General features: G+C 39.1%; 2 protein-coding genes across 2 annotated transcripts in view; both read right to left on the bottom strand.

Annotated features, from left to right (window-relative positions):
* LOC132383331 (CUB and sushi domain-containing protein 1-like) overlaps positions 1–9,260 on the bottom strand; it is a 474,994-nt gene extending 465,734 nt beyond the window's left edge. The window contains exon 1 of the mRNA XM_059954233.1: positions 9,011–9,260. Coding sequence (XP_059810216.1) covers positions 9,011–9,260 — 250 coding nt within the window. The remainder of the gene's footprint in view (positions 1–9,010) is intronic.
* A 1,691-nt stretch (positions 9,261–10,951) lies between these two features.
* The window catches only part of LOC132383330 (CUB and sushi domain-containing protein 2-like), a 72,662-nt gene continuing 62,176 nt past the window's right edge, over positions 10,952–21,437 (bottom strand). The window contains exon 4 of the mRNA XM_059954232.1: positions 10,952–11,142. Within this exon, the coding sequence (XP_059810215.1) occupies positions 10,952–11,142 (191 nt within the window). The remainder of the gene's footprint in view (positions 11,143–21,437) is intronic.

Raw genomic sequence — 21,437 nt, 5'->3', positions numbered from 1 at the left:
CAGCACACAACAGCAAACATGATAGCACTGGCCACCACAGCCTCGTAGAACATCCTCAGCATCATCCAGCAGATGTTAAAGGACCTCAGTCTTCTCAGGAGATAGAGACGGCTCTGACCCTTCTTGTAGACAACCTCAGTGTTCTTTGACCAGTCCAGTTTATTGTCAATTCGTATCCCCAGGTATTTGTAATCCTCCATCATGTCCACACTGACCCCTTGGATGGAAACAGGGGTCATCGATGCCTTAGCCCTCCTCAGGTCCACCACCAGCTCCTTAGTCTTTTTCACATTAAGCTGCAGATGATTCTGCTTGCACCATGTGACAAAGTTTCTCACCATAGCCCTATACTCCGCCTCATCTCCCTTGCTGATGCATCCAACTATGGCAGAGTCATCAGAAAACTTCTGAAGATGGCAAGACTCTGTGCAGTAGTTGAAGTCCGAGGTGTAGATGGTGAAGAGAAAGGGAGACAGGACAGTCCCCTGTGGAGCCCCAGTGCTGCTGACCACTCTGTCTGACACACAGTGTTGCAAGCGCACGTGCTGTGGTCTGCCAGTCAGGTAATCAATAATCCATGACACCAGGGAAGCATCCACCTGCATCACTGTCAGCTTCTCACCCAGCAGAGCAGGGCAGATGGTGTTGAACGCACTGGAGAAGTCAAAAATCATGACCCTCACAGTGCTCGCTGGCTTGTCCAGGTGGGCGTAGACACGGTTCAGCAGGTAGACGATGGCATCCTCAACTCCTAGTCGGGGCTGGTAGGCGAACTGGAGGGGGTCTAAGTGTGGACTAACCTTAGGCCGGAGCTGCTCTGGAACAAGTATGTTAAGAGAAACTTCTCTTAAGCATTGAAATTGAACCCATATCCACCACTCTCTCTGGCAGCTCATTCCACACTCTCACCACCCTGTGAGTGAAAGAGTTCCTTTTAATCATTTCACCTTTCACCCATGACCAGCAGTTCTAATCTCACCCAATCTCAGTGGAAAAAGCCTACATTTACTGTACCACACACCCCATTATTAATGACAGAAAATAACAAGAATACGACATTTCACCTGTGCACTGCCTAACATGAATTTCCCAAACTCCCGAAGTTTAGGATTATTCAAAGTCCAAAAAAATTCAATCATTTCTGCCGATTTATTCTTGATTTTGCACAAAATCGCCACTATCAATGATTCTGTAATCAACCCTTAATTGTCAATTGCCATGAATAAACAACAAAAGTTCTTTAGATCCATCAAATCCAATTTATGTGTTTACAAAGTTCTCCAGTGATTTTTATCAATGTTTTTTTTTCCCTAAGTTCCAGGTGTTCTAAATAAACACATATTCAGTTACATTTGTCTTTTTATAATTTCAGTTCAAGGAAAGGATATTCCCAGAAGTAGATAACTTCAGCGGTGGCTCGGGGCAATTTCTTAAACTATATCCATTCACCTCATTTTCTATTTTGCCTTGAATTATTCATGCTACGGTTCCTACTTTTATAATTTTATCGTTTCTTACTTGAATTTCATAACCATTACATTACAATTTTTCCATTATTAACTTCTTCCTCTTGCCCAACATACTAATAATGGAGATCTGGTACTTTGTATGAAAAGAAAAGCTATATCCATACAATGTCATTCATTTTTCCCTCTGGATCATTTAAAGTTAACATTATTCCTCCACAAAAGCTTTTAGAGTGTATTTTAAATTTCAAAAAGAGCCAAAATTGGTTCCTTTGGTTTACAAAAAAATCTTCTAGTCGTAATGGGCTACTTGAGGATCTCAGGAGGTAAACAGAGGAAGGGGAAGGAGGGAGAAGAGAAGATGGGGGAGGGAGAAGTTGAGTAATAGAGAGGGAGGAAGAGAGAAAAGTGACTAATTTGGTTTATTAATGCAAATGTACCGAAAGCAGTGAAAAACCTGGTTTGCAAGCCATCCATATTGAGCATATCAAAACAAATACATTCAAGTAGAACTTGGGATAAGCAATCACAGAATAGAGAATATAACAATTACAGTCACAGAGAAAGTACACTGTAGGTAGACAAGGTGGTGCAAGGGCCATGATAAGGTAAATTGTGAGGTCAAGGTTTCACCTTCACCGTATAAGAGGTCCAATCAAGTGTCTCCTAACAATGGGGTAAAAGCAGTCCTTGAATCTTGGAGTACGTGTTTTTAAGTTTATGTATCTCTTGCCTAATGAAAGAAGGGAGGAGAGAGAATGTCTGGGGTGAGAGAGATTTTTGATTATCCTGCCTGCTTTTCCAAGATGGTATGAGCCTACGAAGGGGCGGCCATTTTGATTTTGTTATAGGCTGAGCTGTGCACACAACACTCTGCAATGTTTTGTGGTCATGTGCAGAGCAGTTAACATACTGAGCTGTGCTGTATCTAGATAGGATGCTTTCGATGGCAGATCAATAAAATTGGAGAGCGCCGACAGGCATGGGCCAAATTTCCTTAGCCTTCTGAGGAAGTAGCGTGGTAGGTGTGAAAAGTGTGTAGAACTGAAAATAGATAGTGGGGAAAATCTGCACCATATTATGAAGTGTTACAGCATCGTTCTGGAGCTTTCATTCTAAAATGCTTCCTCTTACAGTTCTGTAGCTAGCCTGATCATTCCTTTCTTCCCTATACAATTATAAAATGATTGATTCATAGAGAAATACAGCAAGGAAATGGAGTTTATAGTGTAAGGTTGCAAAGTCTGAGCGTGCCTCATGGAGGCTTTAAGGCCTTGTTTCAAATAACATAGAACGATATGCAAGCTGCCTAGAAAAAAAGTGTTGTCTTTTGAGGACCAGCAGTTATTATTTCTCAGACAAAATATTGACGAGAATTTTTAAGAGACACAACAGACTGCAGTTGCTGAAGTATGTACAATTTGCTGGACGGACTCAGCAAGTTGAGCAGTATCTATGGGAGGGAAGGAATTTTTGACATTCCATGTCAAAGGCCTACATCAGGACTTAACAAAAATTAAGAGTCGATGGAGGTGTCATTGCAAAAATAGTCTCCTGAAACTAGTGCTTCCATTACCCAGTTCCAACTCTGTGTATATAATGTAATATAATAACAACACCTCTGATTTGAAGCTGACAGCCACTTGATTACACATCACAGGTTTATATTGACAGAATTATTAAAGGATTTTCTGAAATAAGTCAACTCAACAAAAGCCTGCATTTCCTTTTGAAAATATTTCTGTAGGAAGGACTACAAAATAATTTTGGTGACTTTGGCCAATTTTGTTCAATTTGGGGTTTTATTTCCTTTCTCGCTTATTTGCAGAATCCATTTGTCACAGCTATGTTTACTCTGTGTTCTCAGTTATAAAAGGGTAGTGTGTGATTTATTTCAATCATATACAAAATTGAACAGGCACTTTTTTTTGCTTTCATGACGACAGGATGACTATATGTAATACAACCTACAATATTGAAAAGAATCAATGGTTTGTTATTGCACAGCTATTGCCGCACATGAAGATGCATACAAAGTGGAGCACACTGTTCCTGTAAATGCAACAGCAGATAGGCATAAAGACTCAAGAAGACTCCTAATATTCCATCTGGGTGCACTACAACCCAATGGCATGAATCCTGATTTCTCCTTCTGGTATTCAAATTTTCCCCCATCTTTCCTCTATCTCCCACAATGACTTTTTATTTCTTCTCACCTGCCTATTACTTTCCCCTGGGCCCCCTCCTCTTCCCATTTCTCCTATGATCCACTCTCCTCTCCAATTAGATTTTTTCTTCTCCAGCCCTTTATCTTTCCCACCCACATGGCTTCACCTATCATCTTTCAGCTTGCCTTGTTCCCACCTTTTAATTCCAGCATCTTCTCCATTCTTTCTCAGTCCTGAAGAAGGGTCTCAGCTCAAAGCATTGACTATTTATTCCCCTCCATAGATGCTGCCTCACTTGCTGAGTTCCTTCAGTATTTTGTGTGTGTTGCATAAATTTAATCTTCCAAGCTATGGTCGAGTATTTTGATCTGTATTTTATAATCCTACATATCTAAATATAGCTTCTGGAGTAGAAAGCAATTGCGATAATTTTCCAGCAGAACATTCTTACTCTAAAAGCTCTTCTGGTTATCAATCACCCTTGCATCATTTGCACATGGAACAAAATCACTTGCAACTAATATATGTGTTTTAAAGTGTCTCTCACAGAAGATACTGAAACCCAGAAATGGAAATATGGCCCAGGTAGAATGGTTGCAAAGGCCTCCCTGAATTTAGTCACCTTTTTGTAGACAACTGTTCCTCTGCTCTGCCTAACACAGTATCAGTTAGCATAGAATATCTATCTATTACCATCCAGGGAGTTTCACTATCATCAAACTTCACCAATTTTGGTCGGTTTTAGATATAATGGTTGATGATTGGGGCAGTACAGCCTCCAATGCTGGCTCACAGGTCTCGAGACCCAGGTTCGCTGCTGGTCCCTGAGCATATTCCATATGCGATCCTGTGGGCTTCATTTCATATCTCAAAGACATACTCATAAAAGTCTTAAATTTGTCCAAAAAGGTTGAATTTTAGAACAAGACCATGTAGAATGTAAAAAAGTACCAGTTTCTTGGTTACATCGGAAACACTGGTCCGATAAATTTGGATTTAATTTATTTATTTTTTGTGGGGTAATATATAATTGATGTAGAAAATTATACTGCACTAATCTTAACCAAATATTTATTGTATTTGTCATACTATCAAGACATAATCTTGACCAATTTATTTCTTCGATTTTAATATTCAAATCACTTTCCCATTTTTGTCTTGACTTATGGACTCCTTGTTTAATTGCCTGTTTTTGAATCAAATTATACATACAAGATATAAATTTTTTAATATTTCCTTTTTGAATTAAAATTTCTATTTCATTAGATTTCTGGAACAAATTACAGGAACACAACTTCCTCATAATCCAATACTACTCTTATTAGGTGATATTGAAGGGATAAAACCGAAACTCAAACTAAATAAATACCAGAAAGAATTCATAAAAATTGCACTGGCAGTAGCCAAAAAAGCTATTGCAGTTACTTGGAAATCGGATACATATTTAAGTATAGACTCTTGGAAGAAAGAAATCTATGACTGTATACCATTAGAAAAAACTACTTATAATTTAAGAGATAAATATGAAACATTTCTGAAAATTTGGAGCCCTTATTTACAAAAGACAGGACTAAATATATAGATGCTCTGAAGGTGAAACAATTGGTTATTTGGGGAAAGAAATAAATATATATATATTAAAGTTATTACGAACTCCATGGAGCATGTGGAGATCTACCAACAACCAGGCACTCTTTCTTTCTTTCTTTTTTTATCTCTTTTTTTCTATAGGATAGTTGGGGGGAGGGGTTAAGGGGAAGGGGAAGGGTTATATACATATCTTTTTTTCATATTTCACTCTGTAATTACTTAAAAATGCAATAAAATAAAGTTAAAAAAAAGACATACTCATAGTCATGGTCTGGATCGGTTCCCCTTTAAATTTAGTTAGCCTGCGTTATGATCCGGACCATTGACTCCTTGTTCCCTTCTAATTCTATTTCACACGTCCCTTGAGCTTGGCAATCAAGGTAATTTACCCTCGACCCAAACCGGCAGCCTATAAGCCCCTGGCTTTAGCCATTCATGGTGAGAGTGTTAAGAAGCCTTCGCAAGTCACCACCGCAGCTATGACAAGCCAGAGTGATCCAGCCCACATCAGAGTACCAGCAATTCACCTTCCGTCACCAGAGTGGGTTCGGGCAAGGTCAATCTGCCAGGGATGAGTTGAGGGTGGTGTCCTGACTCGACGTTTATGCCCCTTGTCTGTGTCTACCCCCCGAAGCGTCCCGGCTCGGTGCCTGAGTTGATGGCGGGGTTCTGGCTCGATGTCATGCCCAGTGTCTGTGTCTACCCCCGAATAAGAGTCCCAGCTCAGTGCCTGAGTTGAAGGTGGAGTTCCTGCTCAATGTCATGACCATTGTTTGTGTCTACCCCCGAAGAAGAGTCCCTGCTTGGTGCCTGATCTGCAGGAGTCCTAGTTCAAGATTCCTTGTCCTGTGTTTTGGTGTCCACGTTTCTGGCTGCAGCGATCCATGGTATCCAAGTGTTTGGCAGAGGTGAATCAAGGTCCCAGTCTCCAAGTCCAAGGGTTGTGGCGGTCCCAGTCCCAGGGTCCAAGTCTAAGGTCCGCAACTGTCCATGTTCCCGCTGTCCAGTCATGGCCGCGGCAATCCCAGTTCCCTGTTTCCAAGTCCCACGTCCGCGGCGATCCTAGTCCTTAGCCCCCTAGTCTGAGGTTCGTGTTCCTCTTTGTCCTCCTTGATTTCCCGATCTTCTGTGTAGCGAGTAATAAACGCTATTTTATCATACCTAAGAAAGACGTATTTGTGTCCTGTGTATGGGTCCTCTCTCAGCACCCTTGCCCCCACCTCGTCACACTGATATGTTAAATGGTTACTGTAAATTATCACCTACTATAGATTAATGAAAAATAAAAGAATCAAAGGAGAATTGACAGAAGAAGCAAGAAATGAATGGGACTGTGTTTCCCTCAATTGATTGGTGGCATAGTCCAAAGGGCTGAAGAGCCTCATTCCGTGCTATTTATGAGCATAAATTCAACAGATTGCCTTCGATCTCTAAGGTTAACTTTTAGCAAGTGAACAACTTCCAACAAAAGCAGCAAACAAGCAAACATCATGTGTTGTGTTCCAGTCGCGGACTATTAAGAAGCAAGTACCACATTCAGTGATTGCAATTTTAAGTGCTTTCCAAGGTAAATTTATAGCAACTATGGCAAGTCACCACAATATCCAGACCGATACGTGGCAAGGAGACATTCAACAAATTACAAAAGTGTTCAACTTTGGTTAATCAAGCTCTGCACAATCTTCCAAAGCAAAAAACAAATAATTTCATTGTCAAGCCTTGCAATTTTATATTCAAATTATGGTATAGATTTTTTTTCCCAGAAGAACCCTCAACGATAGATTTGGCAGTGCTATAAACTCCTCCTCTGATGAGTTCTTTCTGTGTCATTTCACTTTTTATTCTTATTCAATGCAAAAATTACACATGCAGTAAGTATCTTCCTGTAATAACAGGATATTGAATTCCGCTGAAATTTAAATTTTTCACTCAAAGGAAAATTTGGCCCATTCAATACTGGAAGGATCACATCAGCTTAATATTTAACAAGGAGCACATACTGAAGAAGAGGTTTTTTGTCTTATTTGCCATTTCTCTGCAGGTGGCAACATCTGTAGCAAAAATCCCACCACTGTTTCACATTTTCGTTTTTCATTTTCATCTTCACATTGATCGTTTATGGAATCAGAAAGAGATAATCTGAAACTGAAAGGTTTTTGCCCATCACTTGAATTTCCCCTACACAAATAATGCATTTATTACAGAGCAAAGAAAAGTCACCCTTTGGACTCTGTCTCTACTTCTGTCTTAGTAAAGCAGCCAGCATAATCAAAGACACTACTCACCACAGGCATTTTCTCTTCTTCCCTCTCTCATCAGGCAGAAAATCAAAAGCCTGAACACATATATTAACATGTTGAAAAAGAGCTTCTATCCTATTGTTAACAGACTCTTGAATAGAACTTTTGTATGATAAGATGGGCTCATGGCCTTACAATCTATCTTCTTATGATCTTGCACTTTATCGTTTACCTGCATTGTATCTTTATGGTAGCTATTACACTTTATTCTATAGTATTCTTGTTTTACTTTATTCAAGCTCAACACATGGTGTAATGATTTGATCTGTGTAAACAGCATGCAAGGCAAGCTTTTTACTATACAGTATTTTGGTACATGTGACAATGATAAAATCAATACCAATACATTGTCCAGAATCAGATCAATCATCCTGACCAGTCCATGCTAGGGGAGACAAGCAGCAAAAAGAGAAGAGGGCAATTTATCCCCCTGATTCTGTTCCACCAAATCAGTAAGATTTGATTCAATAAGATCAACGCTGACCAACCTTCTTCATCCAAATGTTTGACCTTTCCAATAACTCTTTATTTATTTTCTCCCATTCAATTTCAAATCCCTTTGAACATCAAGACCACATAACCTTATGATTTTTCCATATTGTACTCTGTCATGGTGTAACCCTTTAACACAGCTTATATACATGCACACAGTAATCTATAGCTACTTCTTGTGTTTTCATCAGAACTAACATTTCCACCAAGTTTTATGTTGTCTACAAACTCAGAATTTGATCCCTCAGCTAAGTTGTTGATATGATTGTGAACAGATGGAATACATGGACACATTTTGATTGTAATATTTCTACTTTTCACAGCTTTGTTCTCTCTCTCTTGACGTTTATCTCAGGTTTCTACGCCGATGTCCAACTATTTTAAACTGCCTGACCAATTGGTCTCGTTCCAGATGAGATATGATCTGTCCAAATAGAACTGGGCACTCCTGTCCTATGAATAGTCATAAAGGGTCAAATCCTGCATCATGTGTGCAGCCACATATTCATTTTCTTTTATCCTCTTAATTGTGTATTTGAGCATTTTAAGCTTTCCCTGACCCTCACGCATGCTCATGGCATCCCGTGTGCTGCAATAGCCTGTCACTACTTTCCACTGAGATTTCCAACCTTAACTCTTCCCCCAACACGCCTCTAATTTATATTCTGAATGCTTCCTGATCATTAGGACCAATTTCCAAATCGTCCCGAGTGATAATCTCATCGAAATGTCCAAAACTTAAGAGTGAGTTTGTGTCTTCAAATTCACCAGGATTTGGGCATTCCTCTCTCTCCCCATCTCTCTGCTGTAGCATTGGCATGTGCTTGCAAGGCAAACTGTAGTGAGTCCTGTCAACATCCAAAATACAAAAGCAGCAATTGTTTTATTTTGATGAACTCTGTTATTTGCCATGATGGATTTCTCAAACAAGAGTTTCACGTGATATGTTAAAACCTCCTTTCTGCAAGAGAAGAATAGATTCACTGCTACTTACTGGTAAATGTGATGTTAAATCCTCGGGCAGCTGTGGAGTGGTCCGTCAGGAACTCCAGGCGTGCTACGTGCCCACTGCTGGTCAAAGGAGAAGGAATTTTGTTTCCAGAGAACGTTCCCAAGACAGGTGATTCAGGATTTAACCCGTCCTTCACAGACACAAAGTCAAATTGTGGCTCAACGTCAAAATCGTTAAAGGCCAGGTGAATCCTGCTTTCTGGCTTTGCAATAATCAGCCATACACAATGCATATGGTTGCCATAATCATCCGGGTAGTTGGGGGATAGCAGAACACCAGATGGAGTTGTAAAATTGAAGAAGCACGAAACTGAAAATAGAATAATATATTGCAGTAATTTGACAGTGAATTGCAGAAGTCACCTAAAAGAATTATAATGTCACTTTAGAGAATGCACACATACTTTCATTCAACAGTCAAGGATCTCAGCTGCCTTGGCTAACCAGAAAATTACTAAGATAACAATCCAGTGGTCTAAAATTATTATTGTCATGTACACCAGCATGTTCAGTCAGCTGAAATGAGTTGACAGCTTGCAGTCAGTCATGTTTGAACAAAGAAAATAAAAGTAAATGTGTCATGACAATTATAGCTTTATTTAGTTGCACCAGAGCCCACTACACAGGATAAACTGCCTAAATGTCCATTTGTTCTGTGACTTTATAAGTGCCAGCAGTAACTGGATTGCTCCCCTACTGACTGATCTTAAACTACTTTTTCAATTCGTTGATCTGTTTAGTGAGAGCGTTGACAACAACTCATAACACATTTACCCTACTCAGTCTTACACATTGACACAACAGCCTCAAAATCATGCACTCAATGGTAAAGCAATATTTGAACAATTATGACTGGTTGAACTTTCAGTTAGTTCCCTTTGGAAGGCCTTGATCGACTCTTAGTGTAAGGCCTCTTGATTATCCCTCAGTAACTATTGTCAGCTCACATCAGCCAGTTCCACTCCCTACCATTTACCACTTAGTCTAATTATTGAATTGTCTTATCATTGTTCCTCTGAAATATTAATTTCTTGTTGTGTCAATATTTCCTATTATCCCACATCAATAACTGTACACCAAAGTTCATTAAAATCCATTGAACATCAATGACATTTTGGGGTCTGTTTCAAACTGAAAAAGATACATTGTCAAATATATCAGTTTTATCTTTAAAGAAAAGCAGCAGAGTAATCCTTCTAGGTAGGTGTTCGCCTTTCAGGCAATTAATTTATGTAAAACTCTTTCAGCTCTTTTGAGTAGTTTCTGCTCTGTATTAGGTCACTTCCTGTACAACCAGGAAGAAATAAGTATAAAAGCACATTGGCTAGCAGAAGGTCAGAAGGAAAGAGATTTCTATTAGGAGCGACAGAAGTTTCTATCTAAAGCCATCCTGTTTCCCCAGTAGAAGCATTCACTATATCATGCCATTGAGTCTGCAATAAACCCGGGAGCTAGGAGGCTACACACTGACTCTTAAATAATTTTTGAAAGGAGTTTGGCTGACTGTCTAATTGAAGTTACAGCATCTCAACAAGGACAGTAAAGAAAGCTACACTCAAACTATGCAGAGCTTCAAGATGATCATTGGAAACAGTAGCATACATTGTTGAAGAAACTGTCAATTACTTAGCTGCCAATTCAATTCGTTGCCATCTTTCAATCGTATAGGACCGACTTCTCTGTTCCCTCTGACAAATTCAAGATTATAAATTATAATAAATTACTACAATTGCACATTTAGATGGCGACATAACGTAAAATTGTTACTCCTCATGTATGTGAAGGATGTATAAAATAAAGTCAATTCAATTCGATTGCAAGATTAAATTTTGTAAAGCAGTAGGAGAGGACTATATTTTGCAGTTTTAGTTGGGGAAAAATAGAAAAGCTATAATATTTATAAAGATAGAATGATGGTTTTAAACTACTTACAGACACAGCTTGGCTTCTTAGATGACCATTGGTTATTCTTCTGGCATGTAATAGATTTTTGACCAACAAGTTCAAAAGCAGGCAAACATTCAAATCTCAGAGTGTCACCATGAAGGAAGCTGTTTCCCTGTCGCTTTCCGTAGGCAGGTGTTCCAGGATCACTGCAGGTCCCCTGTTCAATCTCTGAAAGAAAATTTTTGGGAAAGGATATGTATATAAATTTATATACAAGAAATAGAATCACTCAGACTTAAGATGGCCTGAACTTTGCACCTTCACTTAAGTTCAATACAAAACAGAGATTTTTCAAAATCTTATCAGCTTTCTATTGATAAAAATGCAATCTCTAAAAGCAAAATGTGATTACAATCTGTTAGGATAAGAGTCTTTACTTTGTTTTGCAAACAAACATTCTCAATGGAGCAGAAACATTTGGTCAGAACACTAAAATGAAACTTTTACATCTGGTTTGTCCTTATTACCCAAAACGTCTGTCCATCTGAATATATTACATCTGCCTTCATAAAGAATTGGCCTGATTTCAATTCGTTGATGAAAAGATGTGAAACAACATGTCAATTACAATAAGCTTTTATACTTCAATATTACTCAGTCCCATGGATCCAGGGCTAGAATTTCATTTGTACAACTCAATGAATTAGAGTATCATGGAGCTGAGCTGCCATAGTAGGAGGCTGAGCAATTTGGCATACATTTCCACATTGCTAGATTTTTTTATTATCCATTGGAAAATTAGACACCTGATCGTCAGCAATTTAGTTCTTTGTGCCAGCATCTTTTTTTCCAGTATAAGACTCCCTGAAATGGCATTACAAGTGGTATAACACAGAATTCACCTGCTGTGGAATTTTTAATCTCACACTCTGAAACAAAATAATTCTTAATTGCTGACAGAAAAAAAAAGTTTTACTATGTTCACCTCCACTTAAACTATGTTACGTTAAAAAACTTGCACTTGCTATTTCTAGTGGCTTTTCTAACAAGCCAATGCCACTGCTGGAGGCTGCTGTGGAATGTGATACTTGCATGACTCGCCACCTCCCCCCCCCCATCACTCCAGAAATAATGTTCCAAAAGTCGAGTTAATGTATTCAATTCTTTATTACAAACTAGAAAAACAAACAATTTTGAAGCAATGCAGTTAATCATAATTAAGCCTAAATTAATGAGACTTAAGCAGAGCTTAAGTGGTCAATAAAAGATATGACACCCAGCGGCCCCAGAGCCAAATTAAACTGCCCAGAGCAAAGCATGGATACATAACTTATTCCCTTCACTTTTACCATGCCCTCACTCACACAATTAGTTACTGCAATAAACATAATAAATAGCAACACAGAATACAATACAGATAGAAAACAGATGCATGACTCCTACACAACCCTTATTGCAATCTGTGGCCAAGCTCAAGTTTCTGAAATGTGACAATACTGCAGTGCCTATGGAGAAAAAAAGTCAAGGGCATTCTGAGGATTCTTTTGCCACGGACATATTCCGAACTGTTCTTTTTCATTGCTCCTATGCTTCGGAATTTGCTATTTATTACCATTCTAGGGAAGCAACCAAACTCTGATTAAGTATAGAATACATCCTTTTTACAGAGGAACAGAAAAGGTACAGCCTTGCCTGGGATTGTGGTCCCCACCTAATGCAAGCATTCAGGGATTGAGCTCACATCTCTGGCAGCATCCTGCTACGTTACCTGTTTCTTTCCCTGGACAGTTTCCCTGTTTACCTTCTGCAAAGAGCATGGCTTCTGAAAACACTGTCCTTCCATCAACTTTCCAGGTCTTTATAACTGCTTATAACCATATAACAATTACAGCATGGAGACAGGCCATCTCGGCCGTTCTAGTCCGTGCCGAGCGCTTGTTCTCATCTAGTCCCACCGGCACGCACTCAGCCCATAACCCTCAATTCCTTTCCTGTCCATATACCTATCCAATTTTACTTCAAATGACAATAGCGAACCTGCCTCTACCACTTCTACTGGAAGCTCGTTCCACACAGCTACCACTTTCTGAGTAAAGAAATTCCCCCTCGTGTTACCCTTAAACTTTTGCCCCCTAACTCTCAACTCATGTCCTCTTGTTTGAATCTCCCCTACTCTCAATGGAAAAAGCCTATCCATGTCAACTCTATCTATCCCCTTCATAATTTTAAATATCTCTATCAAGTCCCCCCTAGGAATAAAGACCTAACTTGTTCAGCCTTTCTCTGTAACTTAAGTGCTGAAAGCCAGGTAACATTCTAGTAAATGTCCTCTGTACTCTCTCTATTTTGTTGACATCTTTCCTATAATTCGGTGACCAGAACTGTACACAATACTCCAAATTTGGCCTTACCAATGCCTTGTACAATTTTAACATTACATCCCAACTCCTATACTCAATGCTCTGATTTATAAAGGCCAGCATACCAAAAGCTTTCTTCACCACCCTATCCACATGAGATTCCACCTTCAGGGAACTATGCACCATTATTCCTAGATCACTCTGTTCTACTGCATTCTTCAATGCCCTACCATGTATGTCCTATTTGGATTATTCCTACCAAAATGTAGCACCTCACATGTATCAGCATTAAACTCCATCTGCCATCATTCAGCCCACTCTTCTAACACTCTTCTCTCTGCAAACTTTGAAAACCTACTTCATTATCCACAATGCCACCTACCTTAGTATCATCTGCATACTTACTAATCCAATTTACCACCCCATCGTCCAGATCATTAATGATCTTGAGAGCACTCTCCCACTCATTGCCCCTCAAGCTCTGCAGCAGCATTTCATGTAATAGCATGAGATTCAAGAAATTACATTAGCATTGCTTGTATTTTTTGATTTTGTATTTAAGAGTTGGCTGCTGAAAATTCAGCAATTCAAGAATTAATTTAAGTTGACTGAAACAAAGGTATTGATGGATTGGGGAATAGGTGAGGGATTGAACATCGAATTGAATGGTTCCATTATAAATATTATAACTCACTAAGTATTATTGATATTACTATTAAATTTTTATTAAATATTATAAATTATAAGTATTGTATATACATTATGAATGTGTGCACAATTTTTCAAAACATTCTATTGTATTTCTTTTTTCCTGTAAACATATGCAAGAAAATCTCAAGGTAGTGTATGGTAACACATAGGTACTTTGATAATAAATTTACTTTGAAGTCAGAATCAGGATCAAAAGGGAATGCTAAGCTGACACCAGAATATTAGTTTTAATGGAGCACTGAAAAATCTTGAATACTGTCTATCATCCTTTCAATTAATTTCCTCAGTTCTTATGTGATCACTAGAGGTATCCCACCATTGAATAATAGAAAAATAATCCAACTCTGTTCTTAAGAGAAAATCTGAATGCACATTTGTATCTTTGCCATTTAATAAGAATGTTTTATTTTTTTAAATGAGTCAGTATGGGCTTAGTGAGTAAAAAATATTGAGATGACAAAATTTCTGGCTGGGTTTCCAACTAACTGACACATTGACACACTATCCTGATGACTAGAAATTTGGTGGGATGAATCTAAGAAATTATCCAATTCAAGTAATCTGACTTTTCAGTCTTAAATCTGTTAGTTGTGAAAGGTACTGGTTTGCTACGATAAAGCTGCAGCACTGACACCACTTTTTAGTTCACCGAATATGTACCCAAGTCATTCCACTGATTCTACTGCTATCTGGCCATGTTCTTTCATATTATTTTTTCAGCAATATAGGAGGGAGATTGAAACTCTGGCTGACTGGTGCCACGACAACCTCTCAGTCAGTGTCAACAAGACCAAGGAGATGATGACTAATTTCAGGAGAAGGAAGCAAGAGGTCACTGAGCCAGTCGTCATTGGGGGATCAGAGGAGCAGAGGGTTAAATTCCTCAGCATTATCATTTCAAACTATCTCTTCTTGGTTCAGCATGTAAGTGCCATTATGAAGAGAGCATGAGAACACCTCCACTTTCTTAGAAGTTTGCTGAGATTCAGCTAGTCATCTAAAATTTGACAGACTTCTTTAGGTGTGTGGTGGATCTGTGGTATCTGTAACAGGTTAGGTTGATAAAACCCACCGTTTCAAATTTCCAGGTGATGTGGTAATAAATGTATAAGCAAAACAAAGTAATGAAAGCCCAGCTTATTTTCATAAAACAGAAAACACAAATAACCCACACAAATTACTACCAGCAAAGCACAAAGATTTCTGGGCTTGCGATTCTCAGACACCACTTGATTATCACTGTTGTCAGGGGAACTCCAATTTCTGACTCACTCATGAAACTATCCCCTGGTTAGAGGTACAAATCATGATTTTCAGCCCTAGTTGAAGTCCAAATAAAATCCAAAAGGTAGCCTAATATATGCATGAGCCTTGCAAATGTTGAACAACCAAGAAACAATGTCTGAGTTTTTTGTTCTCATGCCTTTAACTCAGTTTGGTTTCTTTCATTCAAGCAACACACACATCCATTCCCTCATAAATCAATGAGATATTTTAATGGTCACTCCTCATGTTTTAGACCCCAATGTCCAGACTCAACATTCCTTGGACTTACAAAGGGTAATAATGTTCACACATATAAGTTATAAGCACAAGAAATAATCCAACAGGCATTTAGTCATTAACAGGCCTACGGTGTTTACTCTACATACATAAACAGACCCGACATGCTACGAGATCAGAAAGAGTAAAGTTGTCATTTGACCTGACAGGCATTCATTTATTGCTTTACAAAATCTAATATGCCATAGCATTATGGCCTCGTATGGAAACACCAAAGCCCTTGTATGGAAAAGCTTACAAAAAGTACTGGATATGGCCCAGTCCATCATGAGTAAAGCCCTCCATAGCATTGAGCACATTTACATGGAGTGCTATCACAGGAAAGCAGCATCCATCATGAACCCCCATTATCCAGGCCAGGAAGAAGGTACTTGAGCCTCAGGACATGTACCATCAGGATTAGGAACAGTTATTACCCTTCAGTCTGGTGGCTCTTGAACCAAAGAGGATAACTTCATTCATCTTCATGCACCCCATCACTGAACTCTTCTCACAACCTCTGGACTCACTTTCAAGGACACTTGATACTAATGCTGACTTATTAATTAGTATTACTTTTTTTTCTCTTTCTTTTTGTATTTGCATATGTTGGTTTTTTTCACATTGGTTGTTGTCTGCCCTGTTGGGTGTGGTTGTTCACTGATTCTATTGTTTTTCTTGCATTGTTTTTCTCACATTAAGTTAGAAGTTTATTCTGTGCAAATTTCCCACATTAAAGTGACCTGGATTCATCCTTTGGCTACTGACTAACACTGGCCCTTAGCTAAACAACACTTTAGTTTGAAAATCTCCATTTCAACTTTCAAGCCTATTCATGGTCTTCACTTTCCCACCCCTCTTATATCCTTTGACTCTATAATGAACTCAGGGAAGGACTTTCACAGTGAACTGTAGGGCCCTGGAGCATTTCATAGAACACAAGAACCTCAGAATGTGTTGTTCATAGTTCCTTGATGCAGCACGATGCACTAGTAGGCAGGGTAATGAAGAAGGCTATTGGTACATTGGCCTTCGTCAAAGGGCACTGAGTATAGAAGTTAGGATGTTACATAAGATGTTGGTGAGGCTGTACTTGGAATATCCTGCTCAGTTTTAGTCAACACAAGGAAATCTGCAGATGCTGGAAATTCAAACAACACACACAAAATGCTGGTGGAACACAGCAGGCCAGGCAGCATCTATAAAGAGAAGCACTGTTGACGTTTCAGGCTGAGACCCATCGTCAGGACTGACGAAGTGAACGGACTAAAATGGGAGATGATCAAAAAGCTAAGAGTGGAGGTCCTGACGAAGGGTCTTGGCCTGAACCGTCAACAGTTCTTCTCCTTATAGATGCTGCCTGGCCTGCTGTGTTTCACCAGCATTTTGTGTGTTTCAGTTTTAGTCATGCTGTTATAGGAACAATGTCATTAAGCTGGAAAGAGTGCAGAAAAAAATATAAGGATGTTGCCAGGACTCAAGGGACTGTCATAAGAAGAGATTAGACAGGCTAGGACTTTCTTTCCTGATGCCTAGGAGACAGATGGGCAATCTTACAGAGGCACATAAAATAGTGGAGGACATAAATAGGATGAATGCACACAATGTTTTTCCCTGGGCTGGGGAATCAAGAACTAAAGGGTGGGAGAAGAAAGAATTAATGGGGATGTGATAGGCAACTTTTTCATAGACGCTAGTACATACATGGAACATGCGCCAGAGAGAGTGGTTCAGGCACCTATGATAACAATAGTTAAAAGACATTTGGACAAGTACTTGGATTGGAAAGGTTTAGAGCAGGGGTTCCCAACCTTTTTTATGCTATGGACCAATACTGTTAAGCAAGGGCACCATGGACCCCAGGTTGAGAACCATTGGTTTAGAGGGATATAGGTCAAACACAGCCAACAGCACAAACAAAATGGGCTGAAGGGTCTGTTTCTGTACTGTACCACTCTATGCCTTTATTAATTCCAACCTTCACTCTTAGCTTTTTGATCATCTCCCATTTTAGTCCATTCACTTCTGGCTCTTTATTCTCTTCACCAGTTTCCTTTAATTCACACTTTATCACCTAAACAATTATAACCTCATGTGACTTTATGTTAAATTTTGTTGGATAATGAAGAAACTCTTCTCAGGCTTCCAGCTTGATACAGGTATTGATTATAACTGATGATTCAATGACAAACTCTGCTATCTTCATCAGGGATGATGTCAGGACATGTCTAGTACAGTGCTATTTATATCCCCGAAGGCCATCCCCCCGATTGGTTAGTACTCATCCAATCAAATTTCTGCCCTCCCACCTTGTTTACAATCAAATTCTAGTTCTTTCTTAGAGCGAACCTTCATCTTTGTTAGAATTCTTTTCCTCTAGTTTTAATTTAATGGCTTCTTTACCAGACGGTCTCAAAAGTCATTGGCTTGGCACAGTAGTTTTGTGCCATCGAAGCCAATGCTATAGCCATTGCGAATCCAGTGTTCTGCAACCACTGATTTCTCCAGGTAATCCAAACAGATACACTTCCTGTGCTCCTTGATGTGGGTTTGTCTGGCCGATATATGTTGCTCTGCATTCAAGGGGAATCCTGTAATTGGCAGGCGACCTGAGTCCCAGGTCATCTTTGATCTACATAATCTGTGATTTGAGCTTCCCTATGGGTTTGTAGATGGTTTTAATCTGCTATTTCTTCAGGATCCTGGCAATCCTTTCAAAAACCATGAGAACAGACTGTAGCAACAGGTTCCACCTTGTTGTTAGGTTTTCCTGGTTATTCTGTTAGCCTTTTTAAGGGCCCGATTGATTTCCCTCACCTTGTAGCAATTGTGTAGGAATGCCATGCGTAATCATCTTATTTCCTCAGGGAGGATCTCTGGGTCTGAAATAGTTTTTGCACGGTTAACCGAAGTAGAAAGCACTGTTCCGTATTGGAAAGCATGATGGTGGCTGTTGTTATTGAGGTATAAGTCCATGTGAGTGTGTTTCCAATAGGCACCATTGAGATAAAACTAGAGGAACAGAATTTTAATGAACTGCAATTTGAATGTAAACAAGGTGGGAGTGTGGAAACCTGATTGGATGAGGACTAACCAATCAGGAGGGATGGACTACAGGGTTATAAATACGACCGGACGAAGCTTGCCCAGGCATCATCCTGATGAGGATGACAGAGTTTGTCATTGAAACTTCGGCTATACCCAGCAGGAAGCCTGAGAAGAGTTTATTCATCATATACACCAGGAAAGCATTAGTTCCGTTCTGTTTGATAATTTTCCTGTGAAGCACCTTGGGCCATAATGGTGCATTGAAGGCACCAATTTAATAGTAGTTGATCATAGTGAAAAAGCTTACAGTTCAAAGGAGGTAGGTACAATAACAGTACCCCAAATAACAGTTGACATACCAACAAGAGAAAATCTGCAGATGCTGGAAATCCAAGCAACACACACAAAATGTTGGAGGAACTCAGCAGGTTAGGCAGCACCTAGGGAAAAAGAGTACAGTCGACGTTTCGGGCCAAAACCTTTCGGCAGCACACACTACGTAACTTTGGCGCAATAGTCATCATTTTGATTTTGTGTGAGTTAATATCTTCCTGTATAACTGGACCTCAAAATCTCTATATACAGCAAAAGTTTGGGCACCCCTGGTCAAAATTTCTGTTATTGTGAATAGCTAAGTGAGTAAAAGATGACCTGATTTCCAAAAGGCATAAAGTTAAAGATGTCACATTTCCTGAATATTTTAAGCAAGATAACTTTTTAAAAAAATTTCCATCTTTTACAGTTTCAAAATAACAAAAAAGGAAAAGTGTCTAAAGCAAAATTTGAGCACCCTGCATGGTCAGTACTTAGTAACACCCCCTTTGGCAAGTATCACAGCTTGTAAATGCTTTCTGTAGCCAGCTAAGAGTATTTCAATTCTTGTTTGGGGATTCTTCCTTGCAAAAGGCTTCTAGTTCTGTGAGGTTCTTGGGCCGTCTTGCATGCATTGCTCTTTTGAGGTCTATCCAAAGATTTTCAATGACGTTTAGGTCAGGGCAACTGTGAGGGCCATGGCAAAACCTTCAGCTTGCACATCTTGAGGTAGTCCATTGTGGATTTTGAGGTGTGTTTAGGATCATTATCCTGTTGCAGAAGGAATCCTGTTTACATCTTCATCTTTTTTACAGATGGTGTGATGATAGCTTCCAGAATTTGCTGGTATTTAATTGAATTTTTTCTTCCCTCTACCAGTGAAATGTTCCCCATGCCACTGGCTGCAACACAAGCCCAAAGCATGATCGATCCACCCCCGTGTTTAACTGGTGGAGAGGTGTTCTTTTCATTAAATTCTGCACCCTTTTTTCTCCAAACATACCTTTGCTCATTGCGCAATAAGTTCTATTTTAACTTCATCGGTCCACAGGATTTGTTTCCAAATTGCATCAGGCTTGTTTAGATGTTCCTTTGCAAACTTATGACGCTGAATTTTGTGGTGCGGAAACAGGAAAGGTTTTCTTCTGATGACTCTTACTTGAAGGTCATATTTGTGCAGGTGTCACTGCACAGTAGAACAGTGCACCACCACTCCAGAGTCAGCTAAATCTTCCTGAAGGTCTTTTGCAGTCAAATGAGGGTTTTGCTTTGCCGTTCTAGCAATCCTATGAGCAGTTCTCTCGGAAAGTTTTCTTGATCTTCCAGATCTCAACTTGACCTCCACCATTCCTGTTAACTGCCATTTCTTAATTACATTACAAACTGAGGAAACCGCTGCCTGAAAACACTTTGCTATCTTCTTATAGCCTTCTCCTGCTTTGTTGGCATCATTTATTTTAACTTTCAGAGTGCTAGGCAGCTGCTTAGAGGAGCCCATGGCTGCTGGTTGTTGGGACAAGGTTTGAGGAGTCAGGGTATTTATAAAGCTTTGAATTTTGCATCACCTGGACTTTCCTAGCAATGAATGTGAACAAGCCATAGCCCTAACAAGTTAATTAAGGTTTGAGACCTTGGTAAAAGTTATCTGAGAGCTCAAATCTCTTGGGGTGCCCAAACTTTTGCTTGGTGCTCCTTTCCTTTTTTTACACTCTAAATCGTATAAAATAAAAATAACACACTAATCTTGCTTAAAATATTGAAACGTATGTTTCATCTTTAACTTTATGACTTTTGGAGATCAGTTCATCTTCTACTCACTTAACTATTCACGATAACAGAAATTTTTACCAGGGGTGCCCAAACTTTTGCATACCACTGTACATAACCCTAGTCCTATTTTCTTCATTTCTCATATAAAATACATTAATATTCTTGGGACCATCCATAAAAAGCTTACATTTCTGCAGTTTTGTCTTATTGTGATCAGGATTAAAACCCGAAGCCTTTTATCAGTCATTTAGTATTTGCTTTGGTTGATAATGCTGAAAAGAATAATTAATGCCGGTGTTGATATATTCAAGTACAGTAACTAATTAGTGAATTGAACAAAATAATTTGAGTACAGAAAATGGCTTCAGTGATTGATTAAAAAAAACAGATCATCCCATAATGAATACTGTCCCTCAATAGACAATAAACAGAAATCGTGAGTGCAATGACAAAACCTTGAGAGATAAATTTGCACTTTACTTCTGCAAATATGTATGGATTTAAGTTTAGAATCTTACAGCACAGAAGGCAGCCAGTTGGCTGAGCATATATTAAGATTTCTAATGATAAATAGCCGTGAGGTTAAACTGGGCAATTGCTTAACATTAATATTGAATGCAGATGTACTGAGATTAGGCAGACATTAGAAGTAAACAATAATGCAGCAAATAATGAGCTGTCACTAATAGAGAGAAAAATTACTGAAGAAACAAACAATGCTTGAATCTGAGCATTAAAGTACACCATTCCTCAGGCAGCAACCTAAAAGGTGTTTTCCCT

Source organism: Hypanus sabinus, chromosome 30 (assembly GCF_030144855.1).
Source record: "Hypanus sabinus isolate sHypSab1 chromosome 30, sHypSab1.hap1, whole genome shotgun sequence".
NCBI classification, from domain to species: domain Eukaryota; kingdom Metazoa; phylum Chordata; class Chondrichthyes; order Myliobatiformes; family Dasyatidae; genus Hypanus; species Hypanus sabinus.
This window is presented reverse-complemented; position numbering and strand designations above follow the sequence as displayed.